General features: G+C 40.8%; 1 protein-coding gene across 4 annotated transcripts in view; it reads left to right on the top strand.

Moving 5' to 3' along the window:
* LOC115158117 (AT-rich interactive domain-containing protein 3A) overlaps positions 1 to 24,617 on the top strand; it is a 63,395-nt gene that overhangs the window by 15,398 nt on the left and 23,380 nt on the right. For 2 of the 4 annotated variants that reach the window (XM_029706672.1, XM_029706674.1), the window contains one exon: positions 23,585 to 24,308. In XM_029706672.1, the coding sequence (XP_029562532.1) occupies positions 23,968 to 24,308 (341 nt within the window). In that variant the 5' untranslated portion in view covers positions 23,585 to 23,967. Of the gene's footprint in view, positions 1 to 580; positions 661 to 4,892; positions 6,361 to 23,584; positions 24,309 to 24,617 lie in introns of those variants that run through there. The other 2 variants (XM_029706675.1, XM_029706673.1) reach the window with 2 other exon arrangements.

Raw genomic sequence — 24,617 nt, forward strand, 5'->3', positions numbered from 1 at the left:
GGGATTCCACTGGCTGTTGAGTAGGTGGGACGATTTCGTCCCACATACCCTAGAGAGGTTAAGCTGTTGAAAGTTCATTACCTGTGTCACAGCCGGCCGTGACCGGGAACCCCATGGTGCGGCGCACAATTTGGCCTAGCGTTGTCCGGGTTAGGGGAGGGTTTGGCCGGGGGGATTTCCTTGGCTCGTCGTGCTCTAGCGACACCTTGTGGTGGGCCAGGCGCCGGCAAGCTAACTTCGGTTGTCCGTTTCCTCTGACACATTGGTGCGGCTGGCTTCCGGGTTAACCGAGCAGTGTGTCAAGAAGCAGTGCTGCTTGGCGGGTCATGTTTCGGAAGACGCATGGCTCTTGACCTTCGCCTATCCCGAGTCTGTTGGGGAGTTGCAACGACGAGACAAGATTGTAACTACCAATTGGATATCACGAAATTAACTTTTTAAAGAAAGTTAATTACCAAGCCTGTGTTTTGGTTTGAGGTGTTTTATCATTACATGTTAGTAAACAATGTTTCATAGGTTGAAACATGCTCATTTTGGGACACATGAAGTTGACATGAACTGATAAATGTTCTACTCTGCAGTAAATCCAGACTTCAATGCTCAAGACTACTTCCAGAGGATTGATCGGAGGCTGCGTGCTACGCTCAAAAGATTCCCATTGTAAGAGTCACAATTAATCATTAATGTCATTTTGAGACATGCTTGTTACCCACACCATGCTTTTACCAAACATAGGGACACTGTTAGTCATGCTAGTGACACGTGTCATCATCGACACATACTAACCAGGTTTCCATTCAACCATTTCATGCAGATGAATTACCTGACTCATTAAAAAAAATGACAAGGCTGATGGAAACAGGAAATGTCGATTCAAATTCATAAATGTTGACACACTGTTCATTCGACATGGACATGGTGTCCATAAAATGAATCAAGAAATGGTGGTGGAAATGCCTTGATGCGCAAATATTGATATAGTAACCATCATATCGATGTAAACGTAAAGTCATGCGATGATAGGCTATGTTACGTTGTAGGCCTACCGCCACAACGTGGAAAAGCATGAAAAGTTTATAGGCTGATGAAATAAGTTATTATTATCAGCTATCAAGATAAGACCCAAGTGCAGACTGTGTGAAGTAACAATGTTTATTGTAACAACAGGGGCAGGCAAACGACAGGTCAAGGCAGGCAGGGGTCGATAATCCAGAGTAGGAGCAAAGGTACAGGACGGCAGGCAGGCTCGGGGTCAGGCAGAGTTCAGTAATCCAGAAGTGGAGCAAAGGTACAGAATGGCAGTCAGGGTCAGGCAGGGGTCAAAAACCAGGAGGACGAGAAAAAGAGAGGCTGGGAAAAGATAGGAGCTGACAGGACGTTGGTAAGCTTGACAAACATGACAAACTGGCAACAGACGGAGAACACAGGTATAAATACACAGAGGATAAGTGTGGAAGATGAGCAACACCTGGAGGGGGTGAAGACAAGCACAAGTGAAACAGATCAGGGCGTGACAATTATGAACTTCACATGGTAGTTAAGTGCACGGTGATAACGCAAATTTACAATAGGCTAAGTATCGAGTATAGGCTATTGAATGCTGGTGACATGATGATCAGTGCTTGGCTGCCAATTATCAAATAAAATGATCTTGCTCTTATCCATATGTCATCAAATAAGCCTAACCTGTCCACTTTAACAGCAGCACTTTAAGAGCATGCGCCAAAACCAGAATGGGCAAGTTTTCAATTTATCGCAACCGTTTTTGTGACAAAACCATCAGTAGAGTTAGAAACCCATTTAACTTATGTTTTATTTGTTACAGTGGAACTTAATGCAACATTTATTTTTATGTGCAGTGCCGGACTACCGTATTTGGGGCGCTGGGGCATCTACCTCCAGGGCCCTGTGTGACCGTTCAGTAATCCGGCCCAGTTTATGTGCACTACGTCATCAGCGCAGCCTTTTGTCCTCAACAAGTCAGTTTGATGGAAACATACCTCTCGTGAGAAAATCCCTGTATTGTTTTTAATACAGATTTTAGAAGATTCACATGAAAATTTGTCACCAATTGGATGGAAACCTAACCATAGACACTTACTTCCCTCTCTCACATTGGTTTAGGGAACACTTGAGGTACTTGAAGAGAACATTCTTAGTTTCTTTGGTGCTCAACCTCACTCTGTTTACACCACCAACCTTGGAAGCAGGTACTTTTTCCCTCTGAAGATTTTCCGAGGTGAAAATGTAGACGTCCATCTTGGCGAAAGACTGGACTTGCATAAATACTGTGGGAAATGCTGACCCAATTAACTAATTTCCTGACAAATGAGATGGAAGGATGTTATTAATTATTAATTTAGCTTTGAGAGGCTACTGCTGACCTTCGTGTCTTAGAGTAATGATGGAATGTCGTTTCTCTTTGCTTATTTGAGCTGTTCTTGTCATAAAATGGACTTGGTCTTTTACCAAATATGGCTATCTTCTGTATACCACCCCTACCTTGTCACAACACAACTGATTGGCTCAAACGCATTAAGAAGGAAATAAATTCCACCAATTAACTTTTAACAAGGCACACCTGTTAATTGAAATGCATTCCAGATGACTATCTCATGAAGCTGGTTGAGAGTATACCAAGAGTGTGCAAAGCTGTCAAGGCAAAGGGTGGCTACTTTAAAGAATCTCAAATAGAAAATATATTTTGATTTGTTTAACACTTTTTTGGTTACTACATGATTACATGTGTTATTTCATAGTTTGTCTTCACTATTATTCTACAATGTAGAAAATAGTCAAAATAAAGAAACCCAGTAATGAGCAGGTGTCCAAACTTTTGATTGGAACTGTATACGCCACCGTTCAAAAGTTTGGGGTCACTTAGAAATGTCCTTGTTTTTGAAAGCAAAGCAAATTTTGTCCATTAAAATAACATCAAATTGATCAGAAATACAGTGTAGACATTGTTCATGTGTAAATGACTATTGTAGCTGGAAATGGCAGATTTAATGGAATATCTACAGAGGTCCATTATCAGCAACCATTACTCCTGTGCTCCAATGGCACGTTGTGTTAGCTAATCCAAGTTAATCATTTTAAAAGGCTAATTGATCATTAGAAAACCCTTTTGCAATTATTAGCACAGCTGAAAACAATTGCAAAAGGGTTTTCTAATGATCAATTAGCCTTTTAAAATGATAAACTTGGATTAGCTAACACAACGTCCCACTGGAACACAGGAGTGATGGTTGCTGATAAAGGGCCTCTGTATGCCTATGTAGATATTCCATTAAAAATCTGCTGTTTCCAGCTACAATAGTCATTTACAACATTAACAATGTCGACACTGTATTTCTGATCAATTTAATGTTATTTTTAATGGACAAAAAATTTGCTTTTCTTTCAAAAACAAGGACATTTCTAAGTGACCCCAAACTTTTGAACGGTAGTGTATATATATATCTTAAGTAAACTCAGTACATGTTTAGGAAAATAATCAACATTCGTAATATAGTGGTGTAGCTTGTAAATGTAAACTTTTCTCCTATTTCTAAGCAATTGGTTGTGTAATCCTTACTGGAAAAGAGTGCTCATAGCCATGTCTGAATAGACAATTGTAATAAATGTTAATTCAAGTGTTCAATGACTCTTAAATTAGGTGATTTATTTAATCATGTCTTATTTTACCGCCAAAAATGTCTTATTTTACCGCCACCCAAAAGGGCTTTTTGCAAGTCGGAGGGCAAAGGGATATGTGCTCGGCACAGGTTGACTCCTGTCTATGCATATGCCTGGTGCACAGTCACGCCCGTTACAGTTGGGCAATTGCTGGCAGTATTTCCTCCTGTTAGCAGTGTGGAAATAAATCACACATTTAGCGTAAGCATATATGTGCATGGTAAATGACACAATGTTTTATGTTAGTGATCATTTCAGTTGTTTTGCAACGCTGTCAAGAGTTCTGCTATTTTGAGAGTTGCCATGATTCATGAATCTATCCACTAGATGGCAGCATGATGTTAGTAATGCATGATGTTGGTAAAGCTGTAAATATGTCACTTTTTGGGCGACCCGACAAAATTCACGTAGAAATGTGAGTTATAAATCTGACATTCTCATTGAAAGCAAGTCAAAGAGGGGATATCTGTTTTGTGTGTGCTATTTCTATGCTTGCTGTTTTAAAGTTTCGTTTGTGCATCTTTTTGGTTTTGTACACCAGCTTCAAACAGCTGAAAATACAATATTTTTGGTTATGGAAAAGATATTTCACAGCAGTTTAGATAGTACAATGTTTCTCTACACTGTACTTGCTTGTTTTGTCACTGAAACTAGGCAAACTATTAGAATTTTTGTAACCAGGAAACGGTGGAGATTTCTGCATAGTTCACTTTATTATGTGTTAGAATTTTTATTTTAAACAATCTTTCATGTCTTAGAAGAAACTTAAGTTTTCCTCAGTAAACTTCAACTAATTATTTTAGTTTATTGTTAACTGACACAAAATGTCTTATAGGTAAATTGTTGATACTGATAAGAATAAAATTATGCTTCAATTCAAATACTTGTGCTGAAAGTTGACTTAAAACGGCAATCAGCAGTTAGAACAATAACAAAGCGTACACCCTGCCCCTGTTTCAGTTAAATGTTGAGGGATGAGGCTGCAGAAATGTAACCACTCTCAAATTCATAGACCGAGCCATGGATTCATGGAATGACCATCCATTATATTAAATATATCATTTTAACCATGTTTTGAGGCTATATGGGGTTTGTTTACATTTACTTTGTTTACAAACATGGAGTAAAATTAGCTTTATTTTGGATTCTGATGGGGTATGAAAGTTGAACTATATTCTTCAAGAATTAATGGGTACATAATTAATATATAAGTAAAACAAATGGATGTAGCAACTGCAGATTGCCCCTTTTGTCTCACTTCAGCATTGTTAAAACTGACATTTGACTATATTTGACTATAAAATATAGTAGGCCTACACTAGTGAAACAGACCTGCAAACCAGAGTTTTATAAGTATTTACAATTTGTGCCAAAGGTCTACATTCTTCATTATATATTACCTTCAATGGCAAGAAAAAACATATGGAACCTAACCTGATTAAAAGTATAAATGATATCAACACATTATGCTGCTTAAACCAGAAATGCAATTCTGCTCAAGTATCACATTTGTTTAAATGAGTAGCCAAATCTTATCAGGATTGCAGTCTGGGCAAGAATAGTTAACCTCAACTAATTATTGCTATGGTCAGTAGTTTGACCATTATTCTACTGTATTGACTCTTTAATTAAAGGAGAGTAGTAGTAATTTGATACATACATTTAAATGATTGTATCATTTAAATGATACAATCAATAATGTATTAGAGCTCATGCAGTTATCTTCGGTTTAGAAATTGGTATTTATAATTACAAATACTGTAGCTGTATTGTAGCTAACTATTGCTGGGTGATTGAAATGCATAACCCCTTTATAGGACAAGTAGTCTAACTCTGAAGAAACGCAAGATTTCTCTTATTAATTGTTATGCATTAATGATAGTTAATATAATAATTATTAATAATATTATAATAATGAAATATTTGACGTTTATTTCCCAAGAAAATTCACATGGTAAGTTTGGTAAGGAATAAGTTAAATGTATAAGCGATAATTAGGAGGCGTGGACTTAACACTTAATTCGGTCTGCTTACTTCTTGTGCTATATATTAACCATACAGTAGACACCACCCACCCGCTGTAGGGTTAAAATATCACCACCTAAGGGAACGTCGCCAAAAGCTCTGCATCGGTTAGGTAGTCTTCATTATAATTTCAAGGGACAATCTGCCAAGTTTCCAACCACGACTACGCCGAGGTGTGCTTGGGCAGAAAATTGTTAACGCATTCCTCGAATTATAGAACGCGCACACGTTTCAACATCTCTTAGTTATTTCAACAACATGAAACGTATAAAGTCAGTTTATAATGCAATTATTTCCCCCCACATTGACAGCACATATATATTACACTTGCCGACATTCCCTTTGTATTGGGGTAGGTTGGCCCCCTCTGATTCAGAGGTTAGGAATTTGCATCCGATTGCTGTTTGTCAACCAATGATTTGACTCTACGACCGTGAGCACGCCTTGGATTAGGCAAAGATACAATGTAACCTCTGAATCAAGCCATAGGTTGAAATCGAATAAGATGTATACAACGGAATAGAAATATCACAATCAATTGATATCAGTTTACTACTATATATGAAATGTACAATCAATAACCACCAGAACGCCGTAGATTCAGGGGAAATCAGGAATGTTTGTTCCGAGTGCAAAAACAAAACGGAAGCTGATTTGGTAAGTTGTTTTTTTTCTCCCTCTTATTGTGACTCACATAATCGATTTTGATTTTGATTTATACAAATGAGCGCCAGGCGTATTCTGCCTAATGTTTAAAAAAATATATATAATGTATGATTTAACTTGACTAATCGGATACAGCCTAATGTATTCGTATACGTATGCTGCCATGTGTGCAGTACATGCCCTTTTCGATATGTGGCGACGTGCCAAGTAATTAAATGATCGTTATGATATAAAAGCTTCAGTTATTATTATGGAACACAACTGTGACCAATATGTTTCTGTGAAGCCTTTTCAACTGCAGTTATACAGAGTTTGGGTTAATTTTTGCATTTGCAAATAATTATTTAATAGACTTTCTAATATAAAAGTGTGCTGTGTTTATTTATTTAATAACCATTATTTAACTAGGCAAGTCAGTTAAGAACAAATTCTTATTTACAATGACGGCCAAACCTTCCCCAGCCAACGCTGGACCAATTGTGTGCTGCCCTATGTACAGTCTGGGATTGACCCCGGGTATGTAGTGACGCCTCTAGCACTGCAATGCAGTGCCTTAGACCGCTGCGCCACTCACTAATGTGATGGTCACAGTAGTTTGGGGAATGGGGAAGTTGCAAACAGATATGGTAGCTGTATTTACAACTGGCCTGAAGCCAAGTTAAAATAGAAAACAAAAAACTTTCATGCAAGTTATGAATATAAAAACCAATGGGCCTATTATATTTATCAGGTAAATTACATGATATTGCATGGAATCAATTGGGCCTTTTCAGCACTGCTGGTCTGTTTTTGAATTGAATGTTTGTAGATACATAAAAGTTGCAGCATTTACATTTAGATGAATGGTGAGGGGGAAACACTACACTCTTAGGAAAAAATGTGCTATTTAGAACCTATATTTACATTTTAGTCATTTAGCAGACGCTCTTATCCAGAGCGACTTACAGTAGTGAATGCATACATTTCATTTTTATTTTTTGTACTGGCCCCCCGTGGGAATCGAACCCACAACCCTGGTGTTGCACACACCATGCTGGCGTTGCAAACACCGTGCTCTACCAACTGAGCCACAGGGAAGGCTGCAAGGTTTCTTCAGCTGTCCCCATAGGAGAACCCTTTGAATAGCAATTTGTGGTTCCAGGTAGAACCCTTTTGGTTCCAGGTAGAAAGAACCCATTTCAGTTCCATGTAGAACCCTTTCCACAGAGGGTTCTACATGAAACCCAAAGTGTTCTACCTGGAACAAAAAGGGTTCTACCTGGAACCAGGTGGGGACAGCTGAAAACCCCTTTTGGAACTCCTTTTTCTAAGCGTGTACTACCACAAGCAGTGTTACCCCAATATTAATTTGCACAAGCCATCCTTGCTTCGTAAATTGCTAATGAATGCCTACATGTGTATCAACTATAGTGCATAATGTGTATATATGTGTGGTATATTCATGTATATGTCTACATTTGTTTAGACAGCCCAACTTGTATGTTGAGATGACAAATTTGAATAAGTAGAGCAAAGCAAGGGGATAGGAAGTGTCTTACCGAAGTGCCCAAGTGTTTGGGTCTAGCAGTATGGAAGGAAATGACATCTGAAACAATCAAATGTCATCTCTTTGACTATTACTACATCATGACATAAGGTTCCTGTGTCTATGGTTCCAATTTGGTAATATATTGATTCTGGCCCGTAAAGGTTTTGCGAAAGCCTCATCACAAGTCTCTTTTAAGTGTGTGACAAAAATGTCCCTTGCGTGAGCTGTAAGCATGGCATTTGTGATTTCATTGGAGATGACTAACCACGGTTAGACTCTGGAAGGACTTGCTAAGACTTTCAATCATTGTGTGTATACAGAGGCTGACTTACAATATACTCTAGGAAAAAAGTGGAAAAACACACATGCAATGTTTTTGTTTAATTCATTGTATTCATGTTAGCCTGACAAATAACAATCAAAACAATATTTTATCTCACTATCATACCCAGCCAAGGTAGTATCTCTACTTGAAATCTGTGTGGACAGCATGCCAAATGATGAAACCATAGTTGCTCACTTTGTGCCTGTCCATATGTTTAGCCTACTGTAACTCAGCATCCCATACATATTCCTTTTCCAATGGCGGGCCATTCTCCATATTAGCCTGCAGTGAGTCCTCGTTAAGAAAAGGGGGATTTGCTCAGTGATTGGACCTCTTTGGATTAGAAACGTATGGTAGGCGATCAAGCTCAGATCTTAAAGGCCCAATGTCTTTGCATAATGAAGGCAGTCTAATGAATAACATGCCTTGTTAAGGCAGAATTTATGTTACAGCTGGCCACATGTTGTGTCCAAGAAATTGTTTAGAATGTGTTCAGAGCCCAAACTGGGCTCACTAAGGAAGCACTTTTGTAGTTCCATCAAAGTGAAAACTGTAACTGAAGTAGTGAGCCGAAAAACAAACAAGTACTTTTGGTTGGACATGTACCATCTATCATATGATTTGTACATGGTGTAGTCAAGAGAGAATGTCATTTTTCTAGGAAGCCGGGGAGTCAGCTGATTTTTCCTTTTGTGGAAAATATTCCTGGTCCCTCCCTTTTTTATATGTTGATAAAAAAAAATTGTGTGAAAAAAAAAGTATTGGAGATCTTCATACACTTGTTTAATGGAATGATACTTAGTTATGTTTTACAGAATATGTCAGGAATTGTATAAAATAACGAGATTCTGCACATTGTGTCTTGAACGCTCAATATAAATTCAGTGTTATAACAGAATTATTCACTATTTCCACTAACACGACACTAATCCCGTTGTTGCATCTGGAATTCAATCAGCAGTCATTTTATTTAAAACAACAACAACAAAAAGTAGTCAAAAAAAGTAGTCAAACAGGGGCAATTTGTAGAACAGTGACAGCATCTTCATCCTTGTCGATACATCACAATAGCTAAAACCAATTTGAACTGAGCTATCATGTTTCTAAGCTATTAGCTTAACATCCATCCAATAGTTCTCTGCTATAGCCTTGTGTGAATGTCTCCTTTTCCCAGGTGCAGTGAAAATACAGACTCACCTAACAGCTTAGTTGAACACACTGGCAAAATATGAAGAAGAAAAATGTGGCCTATGTTTGCTGTTGAAATGTACGTTTTTATAGACACGTTTATATCTCAATGTAGCTCAGTTTATATCAGTTTTAGCTAGAGTTACGATAGAAATGACATGGGTAAAATATTGTTACTATCCAATCTTACATCTACATTGTAATTGGTTTCAAGTGACTACACATCACGAAGGATGACCGTCCTCTAAATACACATTTAGTTTTGCCGTATTACATACATCTTGTGATATTTGCGAGTCATATTCATAACAGACAAGTAAGCAATTTGAATAAGTCTATAGTATCAGTGAACAGTAACCACAAGGCCAATGAATTGAGTATTTGTTTTTAAAGGAGGATAAATCTTCAGCTGTCAAATACTGTATGCTTGAACTGAGTGCTTTATTTGGAGTGATCATGCTTTTGTACTGTCATCGTCTTGTTGTTGCTCAGATATATTTGTTACTATAAAATGTAAATTGACATCTGTTGTCTTCTATAATTGTAATATCGTATGTCGTTTTCTATTACTGCTGCTCAGTGACCACACAAACCCAAAGTGTGTGTGTGACTGGTCCCCAACTGCCTGCCTCTTTACTCCACTACTGTAGTTTTCCTGCCATTTAAGGGGGAAGTGTAGTGAGTTGGCTCATTTTCAGCTGTTCCGTTGCCAAAACCCACATATCAAAGTGTCCTTCTGGCACACAAGCAGTTTCTGTGTTTCTCCTGCCAAAAAAAGGAAAAGGAAATCACAACTTCACTCTTTGGGTTCAAGCCATGGGGGAATCCCGGAAGACTGATAGTGACGTAATGTAGGTGGAATGAAGCTTGGGTAAGAATCCTTCTGTGGGAAGAGCCATGTTATTTGTCCACCAATAACATTGATATACATTTTGCGTGGACAACTGCCAGTGCAATTATATTGAAAAATCAGAGTCCTAGTCATCCAGGACTATCCTTACATGTGTCTGCCTTGAGACCAACACAGAGCTTCACACATGTCCATCTAGGAGTTTATATGCACTTCATATTTACACCACTTGGCATGAATGTGTGCTGAATGAGCAAGTTGGCAACTTGCCCCCAGAATGAAATCACGACGGAGCGACTGGATAACTATATTTTCCCGACTGGGCTCCCGAGTCGGTTGCATGTTTTGCATACACAGGAACACAGCATGTGTCATGTAGCCCACATGTACGTGTAAATTATTTCACCAGACTAGATTAGGAATCCATGCCAAAGAGCTGTTTCCTGCCTATCGCTCCTCACTTACCCAGACAATGGCTGGATTGTACAAGATTAAATTAAATCCAATTTTATTGGCCGTGTACACATTGTGTACTGTTATCGCAGGTGCAGCGAAATGCTTGTTTTTAACTCCAACAGGGCAGTATACCTAACAATACACACAAATCCCAAAAATACATAGAAATATCAGAACAAGCAATGTCAGAGTCCTGTGTGTGTGTGTGTGTGTGTGTGTGTGTGTGTGTGTGTGTGTGTGAATATAAATATATATGCTGAATAGGAAAGGTATGTACAGCAGTTATATAGGATGACTAGAATAGAGTATATGCATATGAAGTGGGTAAAACAGTATGTAAACATGATTTAAAGGTACCAGTGTTAAATGACTATGTACAGTACATCGGGCAGCAGTCTGTAAGGTGCAGGGTAGAGTACTGGGTGGTAGCCGGCTAGTAACGATGACTAAGTTCAAGACAGGGTGTTGGGCAGAAGCCGGCTAGTGGTGACTATGGCCTCCCTGCAATTTTATGAATCGACAAATTAATCCAGTTTGGGGCATTTGTGTTTCAATGTAGATACACTTCATACGCACATTAAGTACCGCCTCTTCAGCTCAGTCCTTAGGGAGAATTATTTTCCTGTGTCACATAAAGAGTGAACATGGAAGTGAGTCTCACTGCATCTTATCTAGGAAATGCATTTCTAGGGCTGTTTCTGAAATCTCCGGGAAATTATATAAATAATGGTGCTTTTTAAAGGAATTAGTAGCATCAGACATTATCAATGTTATGTGCAAACAGGGAACAACGATAATGGGCAGTGAAAGGCCAATATCCACAAGAGAGAGCTAACTGTATCGACAGGCAGAATTTCATTTCAGAGGTCATATAACATCTATGTGTGTTTCATTCATCCTATACAAGAGTAGTCTTACAGTTGCAACAGCTGTGCAAGGTTTAGTTGTTTGTTACGCGGGAGATCTGATATACTAAGATCACCATTGACTCAGAAGCCAGAGTGCTGTTGTCAGAACCTAGACAACTGAGCACTAGCAAAACTGCAATGGCTGTTGCTGGTGCTGCAGTAGAGAGAACCTATCAAACTGAATTAGTTGCATCTCCTTTAAAGTTGTTGATGACTGTCCAATTACAGCAACCTTATTCTCTGATTTTAGCTTTCTTATTGGAAGTACTTGGCTGGTTTACTCTTCTGCATGTTCAACATGGTCAATCTGGAACGTGTAGTCTCAATTAGGGCTGTTGCGATACCCGTATTACCGCCACACCGGCTGGCTTGAAAATGAATCGCACACATATTATTTAGTATATGTAAAGACAAGATTAAATCAAGAATAGTCTGATGAGGGACTATTAGCCTATCACTATTAGCCTATCACTCATCCAGAACGCCGCAGCCCGTCTGGTGTTCAACCTTCCCAAGTTCTCTCACGTCACCCCGCTCCTCCGCTCTCTCCACTGGCTTCCAGTTGAAGCTCGCATCCGCTACAAGACCATGGTGCTTGCCTACGGAGCTGTGAGGGGAACGGCACCTCCGTACCTTCAGGCTCTGATCAGGCCCTACACCCAAACAAGGGCACTGCGTTCATCCACCTCTGGCCTGCTCGCCTCCCTACCTCTGAGGAAGCACAGTTCCCGCTCAGCCCAGTCAAAACTGTTCGCCGCTCTGGCACCCCAATGGTGGAACAATCTCCCTCACGATGCCAGGACAGCGGAGTCAATCACCACCTTCCGGAGACACCTGAAACCCCACCTCTTTAAGGAATACCTGGGATAGGATAAAGTAATCCTTCTAACCCCCCCCTTTAAAGGATTTAGATGCACTATTGTAAAGTGTTTGTTCAACTGGATATTATAGGTGAATGCACCAATTTGTAAGTCGCTCTGGATAAGAGCGTCTGCTAAATGACTTAAATGTAAATGTAAATGTAACTTGTGAATTATATAATATCACTTGTGAATAATGCCCAGCATAAGAAACTGCATTATTTTTGTTGCAAATTTTTCGAATCGTAGTCGCACACCTCATGTAGCCTAGCCCATAGGCCTATATGTTTTGATAAGGTTTGGATCACAACTAAAGTGGCCAAATAACTTCATAAAATTAAGCACGTTATGCCGCTTTTCAAGGGGTGTAGCGCCTAACTGGCATACATAAGCAGCGCGTGAGTTTCAAGTTTGGGGAAGATCATTTTCACATAAAAATGCACCTTTTTAATAAAAGCATTACATGCATAACCGCATTTGCGGTCACTTTTGATAATGGTGTTCTCCCGCTAATGGAACATTTGTGCTTATAGCCTACTGCCATGTGCACATTGCTGCGTTTATAATGTGAAGAAATAACGTAATAGTTTATCAACAACCTCTCCCTCAACATGATCAAGACAAAGGAGATGATTGTGGACTACAGGAAAAAGAGGACCGAGCACGCCCCCATTCTCAACGACGGGGCTGCAGTGGAGCAGGTTGAGAGCTTCAAGTTTCTTGGTGTCCACATCACCAACAAACTAACATGGTCCATGCACACCAAGAAGAAGGCATGACAAAACCTATTCCCCCTCAGGACACTGAAAAGATTTGGCATGGGTCCTCAGATCCTCAAAAGGTTTTACAGCTGCACCATCAAGAGCATCCTGACTGGTTGCATCACTGCCTGGTATGGCAACTGCTTGGTCTCCGACCGCAAGGCACTACAGAGGGTAGTGCGAACAGCCCAGTACATCACTGGGGCCAAGCTTCCTGCCATCCAGGACCTCTATACCAGGCGGTGTCAGAGGAAGGGCCTAAAAATTGTCAGACTCCAGCCACCCTAGTCATAGACTGTTCTCTCTGCTACCACACAGCAAGCGGTACCAGAGCGCCAAGTCAAGCCATAAGACTCCTGAACTAATACCCAGACTATTTGCATTGCCCCACCTCTCTTACACCGCTGACCGCTGCTACTCTCTTGTTATCATCTATGCATAGTCACTTTAATATCTCTACCTTCATGTACATGAACTCAGCAACAACAACATCCCTTTTTCAGGACCCTGTCTTTCAAAGATAATTCGTAAACATCCAAATAACTTCACACATCTTCATTGTAAAGGGTTTAAACATGGTTTCCCATGCTTGTTCAATGAACCATAAAGAATTAATTAGCATGCACCTGTGGAACTGTCGTTAAGACACTAACAGCTTACAGACGGTAGGCAATTAAGGTCCCAGTTATGAAAACTTAGGACACTAAAGAGGCCTTTCTACTGACTCTGAAAAACACCAATAGAAAGATGCCCATGGTCACACATCTGCATGAACGTGCCTTAGGCAAGGAGGCATGAGCACTGCAGATGTGGCCAGGGCAATAAATTGCAATGTCCGTACTGTGAGATGCCTAAGATGGCGCAACAGGGAGACCGGACGGACAGCTGATCATCCTCGCAGTGACAGACCATGTGTAACAACACCTGCACAGGATCGGTACAGCCGAACATCACACCTGCGGGACAGGTATAGGATGGCAACGACAACTGCCCGAGTTACACCAGGAATGCACAATCCCTCCATCAGTGCTCAGACTGTCCGCAATAGGCTGAAAGAGGCTGGACTGAGGGCTTGTAGGCCTGTTGTAAGGCAGGTTCTCACCAGACAACACTGGCAACAACGTTGCCTATGGGCACAAACCCACCATCGCTGGACCAGACAGGACTGGCAAAAAGTGCTCTTCGCTGACGAGTCGCGGTTTTGTCTCACCAGTTGTGATGGTCGGATTCGCGTTTATCGTCGAAGGAATGAGCGTTACACCGAGACCTGTACTCTGGAGCGGTATCGATTTGGAGGTGGAGGGTCCGTCATTGTCTGAGGCGGTGTGTCACAGCATCATCGGACTGAGCTTGTTGTCATTGCAGGCAATCTCAACGCTGTGCGTTACAGGTGAAGACATACTCCTTCCTCATTTGGTACCCTTCCTGCAGGCTCATCCTGACATGACCCTCCAGCATGACAATTCCACCAGCCATACTGCTCGTTCTGTGCGTGATTTCCTGCAAGACAGGAATGTCAGTGTTCTGCTGTGGCCAGAGACGAGCCCGGATCTCAATCCCATCGAGCACGTCTGGGACCTGTTGGATTGGAGGGTGAGGGCTAGGGCCATTCCCCCCAGAAATGTCCAGGAACTTGCAGGTGCCTTGGTGGAAGAGTGGGGTAACATCTCACAGCAAGAACTGTCAAATCTGGTGCTGTCCATGGGGAGGAGATACACTGCAGTACTTAATGCAGTAGGTGGCACACCAGATACTGTTACTTTTGATTTTGACCCCCGCCTTTGTTCACGGACACATTATTCAATTTCTGTTAGTCACATGTCTGTGGAACTTGTTCAGTTTATGTCTCAGTTTTTGAGTCTTGTTATGTTCATACAAATGTTTACATGTTAAATTTACTGAAAATAAACGCAGGTGACAGTGAGAGGACGTTTCTTTTTTTGCTGAGTTTATTACCTCAAATAACTGGTGCCCTGCACATTGACTCTGTACCGGTACCCCCCTGTATATAGTGTCGCTATTGTTATTTTACTGCTGCTTTTTAATTACTTGTTACTTTTATTTCTTATTCTTATCTGTATTTTTTTAAACTGCATTGTTGTTTAGGGGCTCGTAAGTAAGCATTTCACTAAGGTCTACAACTGTTGTTGTATTCGGCGCATGTGACTAATACATTTTTTTGATTTGACATTTAAAACTAAACGTTCTGATCTGTTACGTCAGCCACTTTGCGTAAACAATTTTTTTTGATGCTTGTGGTTGTATGCTAGTGGGATCTATCACATCCCACAACTGTCCTAGACTATGCTTGGAATATTTATTTCTAGCACAGAATAGGTCAACTTTTGTACTATGGGGATAGTAGATTGACATAGGCTAGTGCTTTTGCTGTTTGTTAGGCCTTCTCATTTTGTTGGCTGATAAACTAAATGTGGACAATTCTTCCAATATCTTCAATATGCACCTCAGAATTAGATAAGGACAGGTGCAGTTGCATCCCCGATGTGTCTGTCTTCACTTGTAGCCTGTGAGAAATACCCAATCCCGGGATTGAGAGCGGGCAGCACTCCAGCACAACGGCCATTGGCTATCAAAAGGCATGGATTTTTTTAGGGTGCATTACAGCCACACAAAGGGGATGCTGCCGTGAAATTCGAGGCATTATCAAGTGCTTGTCAAATTGTGAATGAGAGACTAATAAAGTGTGTACAGCCTGCACAAAAAACAAAGCAGAGCCCATGCCTTTCAAGCAACTTTTTTGAAATCATCATTACAGTCGCATCATACAGCCTTACACTGTATTAAAAATCTAAATCTATAGCCCTACGTTTGTAGAACTAAAGTTACATAACTCTAAATTAAGCATATAGGAATACCTATTTCTTTGTTAACCACTCAACACAAAATAGCTGCATGTGCGCACTCGTTTTGGAGAAAATATATTTTATATTTTATTCAGCTTTGTTCAATTGTATTCTTCATACTATATAATAATATAAAATAATGCCACGGAATTCTAAGCAAATCTTGTCTGGTAAATTAACTAGTGTAGCCCATAGCCATTTGGCATAGCCACATCAGGACCTAACATAAGGACAACACAGACTATGCTTTTCTTTTCTTCTGAAATAGACTACATTTTCTTCATATCATGCTTCTTTAGACCTGTCTAAAGTAAATAATGGATTTTTTTGTGAAGGTGTAGGCTATATTGCATGAATTTATTCGACTTTTTAAAATGTAGATGTTCCCAAAGGTCTGCATCTGTGTGGAATCCAGGAGATGCTAAATGTGTAAATTACCGTGAGACCGACAGTTATTTGTTTGACAATCACTGGCTGGCGAAATTTTGTGATCGCCACAGCCCTAGTTTCAACTGAAATCCTGACTGCGCCAATCGTAGGTTGGCTTCCACATCACACTATTCCCCTCCCATGGCTCAATGGAGAGTACAATGCTGCTCTTGATAGCAGGGTTGTTGCTAGCCTTGTTGCTAGCCTAGTGTTAGCCTATCATTCAGAGATGAGCACAGGCCATAGTCAATCCATCCATCCTTCATGTATTTTCAGTCCCATTGATTGACCGTGCTTTTGCTCTGAAAAATGAAAAAAAACTGGTTTCATTCCATCAGGACTATATTGAAGTGAGTAGTCAGTAGGTTACTACCTGTGTCAGCATTTTCAAAATGGCTGAATTTGTGTGTTTGATTGAAAACTCCCCAAAATTCCTCTAAACTATTATAATCAGGAGATCATTGGATTACGATTATTCTGAAATTTGACCAATGTAATTTAATGGCTGGCTTTGCTAATCAGATTTGAGATTTGAGCCCCATTCTGAATGTGTTGTGGAAGAGGTTGGTGGAAAGTGTGGGTGACACTTCCTGAATAATCTTGTTGTTAGTGTAATGGGCTCAATAGAAGCAGTGTTATTCTCTCCAGAGGTAATACTTGGAGGAATGTGACAGAAGACCACATACCAGTAATCAAGACCAGCACTATTGACCAGGTTTTAGAAAAGGACTTTATGTATTATGGTGGTGGTCTGCAAAAGGCCTCCACCTCTATTCTAAGCAAAAAGGAGATGTCAAGATGTGGTCCGTAGTCTCAGAATATGTTGGAGAGATCCCTACACACTTCCAAACTCAACTAGCGCTTTTCTGTCCAATACCAGCTTGCCGATTTTAAATATACACTGCAAATTACAAATGTTTCCAATGCACAATTTTAGTGCTCTGTACTGTCTCATGCGTTCTTTAGGAGACTATAGTTGAATATTAGAGCACCCTTTCTGTGAGGCGGCAGAGACCCTTTATCACTTTGGAATTAGACCCTTAGCGCTTTCCTTATCTCTTTGTCCTGTTTGTTTAGACCTCACAATCTTCCACCCTCACCCCTCCCTCAGTCTCTTTGCCAGTAGGTAACCAGAGGATTAACCCAATAGCTCTCATCATTCGTCCCTTATCCTTCTTTTAAACCGGCTGTCCACCCGGTTGGCTTCGTGGCAGTTCCCCCCCTCATCCAGTTTCATCTAGCCTCCAACAATAACCCTATGGTCAGATCACTTATGGGTGTCCATTGCTGTAGTTTGAAGCCAAAATACATTTAAATAGGTTGCAATGATACAGTGATTGACTCAAGGTTGTGGTTCACATTGTGTGTAGTGTAGAGCAGTATACTGAAGTTACTCAGTTTGCCCTAGCCATTCACCACCTATGATGCAAAATAACTTGTTTGCACCAGAAGGCTGACCACACTTACATCAGTTTTGCATAACAAAGATGAATGATAATGGCATTATTATGCAATCACATGAATCATTGATATAGTCCCAAAGTTGTTTATATAATGGTGATTAATGTGATGCAGCGCTTCAATGTTCCCTATTGACAATCAGAATGATGAATGTATGATCTAACACATAGAGTGAGGACTGTATCTTGCCATGTCTGTGGGAAATCAAAGACGTTGGCCACCAAGAAAGGCATTTGAAGCAGAGAAACCACTAGCACCTCCCACAATTCAATTTATTTTAATCAGGAACAGCAAAGACCTTGAAAGCAGTTTGCTGTTCTGCTATGGTGCGTCTCTGTAATGGAATATTTCCAAATATAGGGAAGCACATTTTGTGCAAAAGTTTAGAAAACCACTCAGTCTTGAAACAGTCAGTTTTGAATTGGGCTTAACCACTGGCTTATGAAACTGTATTGTGAAACATTGGGGGCTGCAAATTGGTGTAAGATAAATAATTATGGTCAATGCATTTGACTGTTGATGATTCAACATGTATGTTTAGAATGTAATAGCAACACCACAGTTTTGGTCTGTAACCCCTAGTCTAGTTTTATGGTTGCAATAAACAGACAAGATACTTGTTACCATAGTGCTATAGAAGTTGATACAATATGATACGCTATATGGCCAAAAGTATGGCCGAGCAGTCGCACACAAGCCTAAGATCACCATGCGCAATGCCATGCGTCGGTTGGAGTGGTGTAAAGGTCGCCACCATTGGACTCTGGAGCAATGGAAACGCGTTCTCTAGAGTGATGAATCACGCTTCACCATCTGGCAGTCCGACGGACTAATCTGGGTTTGTCAGATGCAGGAGAACACTACCTGCCCCAATGCTTAGTGCCAACTGTAAAGTTTGGTGGAGGAGGAATAATGGTTTGGGCTAGGTCCCTTAGTTCCAGTGAAGGGAAATCTTAACGGTTTGTCGAGATCGTTGTAGAAGAACTTGACTGGCCTGCACAGAGCCCTGACCTCAACCCCATCAAACACCTTTGGGATAAATTGGAACGCTGACTGCGAGCCAGGCCTAATCGCCCAACATTAGCACCTGACCTCACTAATGCTCGTGGCTGAATGGAAGCAAGTCCCTGCAGCAATGTTCCAACATCTAGTGAAAAGCCTTCGCAGAAGAGTGGAGCCTGTTATAGTAGCAAAGGGAGGACCAACTCCATATTAATGCCCATGATTTTGGCATGAGATGTTCGACAAGCATGTCTACATACTTTTGGCCATGATGTTCTATTGCTACTATTTTGGATCCAACAACTGCAGTGACACAGTTGCCCTCTGGGCCAGAAAATAATGTTGCGTGTATCAATATTCAATGTCTCTCACCTCTGCTAATACAACTGTTCATCTGGTGTTTATTTCTTGTCTCCTGACACACAAGCCCATAGAAGGGACAAAGAGGTTTGCCAGTGCTGTTTTAGTGACTGTATTATCCCATTCATACTAAGACGTTTTTCTGACAACTTTACCGTACCGCCAACTTTTTTCCGCCTTTTCCTTATATCTGAAAGGTATTGCCGGTATCAAAGCCAAACCTTTTTTATTTCCGCTTAACGACCTAGTAATCATTTCGGTAAAAAGGTGGAGGTGGTATAGCTCATCTATTCGTTTGCTGATCTATCACTGATCAGAAACTGTTAGCATGCAATAATGTAGCCCAAATCAAGTGTAGGCCTATTATTTTGCCCGATCGCGTATAGGCAACTCCAAAAGCCAACGGAGGTTGTGAAATATGAACACAAGACAGCTTTTGAAAATAGGATTGCTATTATTTTCAGTTGGGAAAAATATTATTTGTATTTTATTCTGTTATATTCCATTATGTTCTTACTACAATGTGTTGACTGTGATCGTGGTAGGTGTGTCTTGTCTGTTTAATGAACAAAATAATGAACTATTGATTTAATTAATTTGGGTGTAGAATAATTCAACTCAAAACATGCCATTTTATTGTTTTGAAAATGCATTTTATTAGTCTTATGTTTCTTAGGACCGGCCTAAACGAATTAATAATGGATTTCGTTTTGATGGTGTATATTCAATGGCTTTATTAAAATAGACGCCCACCCACATCTGCGCACCACTACTACCACTCCTCCCCGGCATCCCAGCATGCTCATGGGAGGTATAAAAGGAGTATGCAGGCAAGAATGTGGTAAAAATGGGCCTGTTTGTAAGGGGGTCATATAAGCATTGGCCAATTTCTTTTTACAGGCAAAATACAGTGAATCCTATGTGAAAGCAGTATATTTTTAAATGAGTAGAGAAGCGCATTCATTGTGAACACTATCATGACTGGAGTGAAAGGCCTATGGTCAAAAGCAGTGCAGTACAGGGTATTGGCCAGGGTGTCATTCCAGAGGCAACCTAGTCTGTTCAACACCTGCTTGGAGAATCTGTCTTCATATCCCTGTCAGTGTGTGCTATTGTTTCTAGAGCAACATGTGTAAAGCTTGTCTTCGTTCTGACCTAGATGTGACCTAGGCCGTGTTCAATCAAAATGGAGACCATAGAAGCAACTACAGTGCCTTCAGAAAGTATTCACACCCCCTTGACTTTTTCCACATTTGATGGTTACCAGGAAGACAGTGAATATGTCTGAGTTACAGTTTTGATTTAAATCTACTTGAAAATCTATGGAAAGACTGTCACGAGCGTCTAGGACCAGTGGATATATGAAATCAGGAGCAGGAGACAGAGGGCCGGAGCAACTGAGTTTTAATAGGCAATACCAGTCGCAATAGCCGTTGGGCACAGGGCGAGTGGCGAAGTCCGCCAGGAGAAAACACTTTTCTCAAAAAAAAAAAGGAAATCAAAGAAGCGCACAAAAAAACAAACAGCGCGCGGGGCGCAGCCCGGCAATATAATGACTTCCTAAATCGGATATAACACAACTGTCCTTCATGAACAAACGAACAATCCCGCACGAGAACCCCAACTGAAAATACACATTAAATAACCCCCCACTAATGAAAAACACAAAACAGGTGCGGGATCGACAGACAAAACCAACAGACACAGAAACAACGATCGGTGGCAGCTAATAGGCCAGCGACGACGACCGGCGAGCGCCGCCCGACCGAGGAGGGGCGCCACCTTCGTTAGATACTGTGACAAAGACCTGAAAATGATTGTCTAGCAATGATTAATAACCAATTTAACACAAGAATTTTGAAAAAAAATTATGGGCAAATGTTTCACAATCCAGGGCAAATGTTTCACAATCCAGGTGTGGAAAGCTCTTACGCAGAAAGACAGCTGTAATCGCTGCCAAAGGGGATTCTAACATGTACTGATTGACTCAGGGGTGTGAATACTTATGTAAATGAGACATTTCTGAATTTCATTTTCAATAAATGTAAAGCAATTTATAAAAAATATTTATTTTCACTGTCATTATGGGGTATTGGTTGTAGATGGGCGAGAAAAAAATAATATTGAATCCATTTTGAATTCAGGCTGTAACACAACAAAATGTGGAATAAGTCAAGGGGTATGAATAGTTTCTGAAGGTACTGTAGGTGCCAAATCTGGCATGTCTCCCTATGAATTGCTGTCTATGTGAGTCATTTGAGTACAGTACAAATAGATCTTAGTCATCCTAGAAAATACTCTGAGTAATGTTTTATTGGACAAATTGCATACTGGTCATGCAAATCGGGGCTGTGTCATGGATTTCCCCCTTATATTTGAATTTCTGACAGAAAATATGTCCTACCATGAATAGGGTGCCTTTTATGTCCTTTGGCCATTATGTGTGTAAATGTTGGTAAAACACTCAATTTAACAGTTGGATCACATACATCTATCTAACTAAATGAATCAAAACCATTCTAATAGGAGTGTGTTGTCATTAAAGTATGTTCTTTTGTTTTCTCAGAAAATCCCAGTTTTGGTTTGTCTCACGTAATGTTTGACCAACGTCTAGGAATATTTTAACCCACTTAACCCCAAGATTTCCCAAAGTTTTTACCATCACTGTAAAGCCCTAGTTATTTTATAACTTTGGGAAAGGAATTTCTGAAGATTTTTACTTTTCTAATGTGATTCCTTTACATTTGTCCCTCGGGTTGAAGGTCGACCCTCTCCTGTGAGCTGAACTCTCGTTTTAATATGTTAAAACTATTCCTTAGATATTAGAATTAAGAAACATTGAACATCTATTAGTGAAATCATAGTGTAAAAGCTGATGAGCGTAACATGTCGACCCTGTTATCCATAGAAAAATACGCTGGTTTACATTTTTTGTTAAGCTTGTATTCAATTACCCCTACCTGTTGCACACAACAAACTTCCATTCTCCCTGTCACAAGGAGAGTTATGGGTGATTTAAGAGAAAATTGTCAACCCGGTTACAATCCACCCTGTCGTTTAAATGAAACTGAGTGGCTGCGGATCCAACTTCTCTAGACCCCTCTTCCCGACAGCTAAAGGTCAGAAGCTTCTGCGCATGTGCAGGATTCTTTACTTTGCACACCGTCTCTACTCACTCGGCTACCCAGAGAACAGACTACTCTGGCGAATGGTGCTCATTTAAGAACGCTGAATCAATGTCTGATCACATAATGACAGTGATCACATAAATGATCACATAATGACAGTATTCTACACAACAGAACCGAATATAATAGCATAGTATAACGTTACTTTAAGACAAAAATACCACCTCTTTAATTATCCGATTTTATATTGATTGTTAGAATGGTGGCCAATACTCAACAGCGTGCACCACTAGGCAAAATAAACTTGGTTATGCCCCCCCCCCCCCCCCCCCCCCCAGTGCATGTCTTGTTTTTTGCCTTGGCACTATGCAACTGATTCAACCAATCAAAGCTTGATGATGAGTTGGTCATTTGAATCCCCTGTGTAGTGCAAAACATGTACCCAGGGGGGCCCCAGGACCGACTTTGGGGAAACCCTGCTTTAGCTTACATAACTCAAGATCTAAATGCATCTTCCCATGAAACTGATTGAGATCACATGGTTGGCATGCATAGACATTTTCCGAATTGACTGGCCTTCATGTCTTAAAGTAATGATGGATTGTCATTTCTCTTTGCTTATTTGAGCTGTTCTTGCCATAATATGGATTTGGTCTTTTACCAAATAGGGCTACCTTCTGTATACCACCCCTACCTTGTCACAACACAACTGATTGGCTCAAATGCATTAAGAAGGAAAGAAATTCCACAAATGAACCTTTTAACAAAGCACACCTGTTAATTGAAATGCATTCCAGGTGACTACCTCATGAAGCTGGTTGAGAGAATGCCAAGTGTGTGCAAAGCTGTCATCATGGCAAAGGGTGGCTACTTTGAAGAATCTCAAATAAAAAATATATTTTGATTTGTTTAACACTTTATTTTGGTTACGACATGATTCCATATTTGTTATTTCATAGTGTTGATGTCTTCACTATTATTCTACAATGTAGAAAATAGTAAAAATAAAGAACAACCCTTGAATGAGTATGTGTGTCTAAATGTTGAAGCAGTGGCTAGTGCTTTGTCTCACATGTGTTTGTCTCTTTCCCACAGGCCCTGGTAAATCCCTTCCGGTGATGTCCACATAGAGAGATCTTCAGCCACTAGCTCTTAAGTACAGCACTCACATGGACTCTGCTAAGTGGTGAGACTTCATTGACCTTCCCTGCACTGAGAAACGGCACAAGAGTCTTCCGGCTCGGGAGCTGTGGACAGTGTCCGAGTGCATGTCTCATCGCTCTAAGGACCCTTCCCACTCTTCAAGAACCTACCCGTCAAAACAGCTCTGCAGCCGCTGAGTTAGTTGGTCAGGCCTTCTATCCAGCCCCTCAGCATCAGGGCTTAGAGAGGTGGCAGCCCCCACCGGCCCCTGTGACTGGAGCTGTTCAGGGGGGAGGGGAAGGAGACCACTGACTGGTGCATCACTTTCCCTTGAGATGAAGCTTCAAGCCGTGATGGAGAACCTTCACAGGCAGCAGAGGGCCAAGTTGCTGATGGAACTGGAGCAGCAGCAGCAGCTGCAGCAGGGTGGCGCTCTGCAGGGTCACGGATGTACCTCCGCCCGCATTGGGGACGACCTGATGGGAAGCCCCGCCCCCGAGGCGGAGCACGCCCAGATGGCGGCGCTGGCAGCCATGAGAGCAGTGGCGGCAGGGCTGCAGAGGGCCTCAGACAGCCCCACTTCAGAGCGCAGCATTAAGGGGGAGGAGGATGATGAGGATGAGGAAGGAGAGGAGCAGTACAAGGACATGATGGACTCTGTGGAAGAGGAGCAGATGTGAGTAGGACTGCCTCATTCTTCTACCCTGTTGTCTTCATTTCACCTTGAATGTCTAACTGGGTGCTTTGCTCTGGTCTTTGTTCACTTGTAATGGGTGAGCGTTTCATACACATTTCCTCAATCTTTACCATTTAGCCTGTATAATGTAACACCTTTTTAAGGTTTCAATAGTGTGTTCACTAGCTTTCCATCGAATGTGATCATTGCCCTTACTGGTTACACAAGTTCACCAGTATACAGGTATATTTCAGGTATATGCCATTTTGTGTACGGTGTTGTAATATGCGGGTGGCACGGCTTTTCTCT

The sequence above is a fragment of the Salmo trutta genome, chromosome 22, assembly GCF_901001165.1.
Source record: "Salmo trutta chromosome 22, fSalTru1.1, whole genome shotgun sequence".
NCBI lineage: Eukaryota > Metazoa > Chordata > Actinopteri > Salmoniformes > Salmonidae > Salmo > Salmo trutta.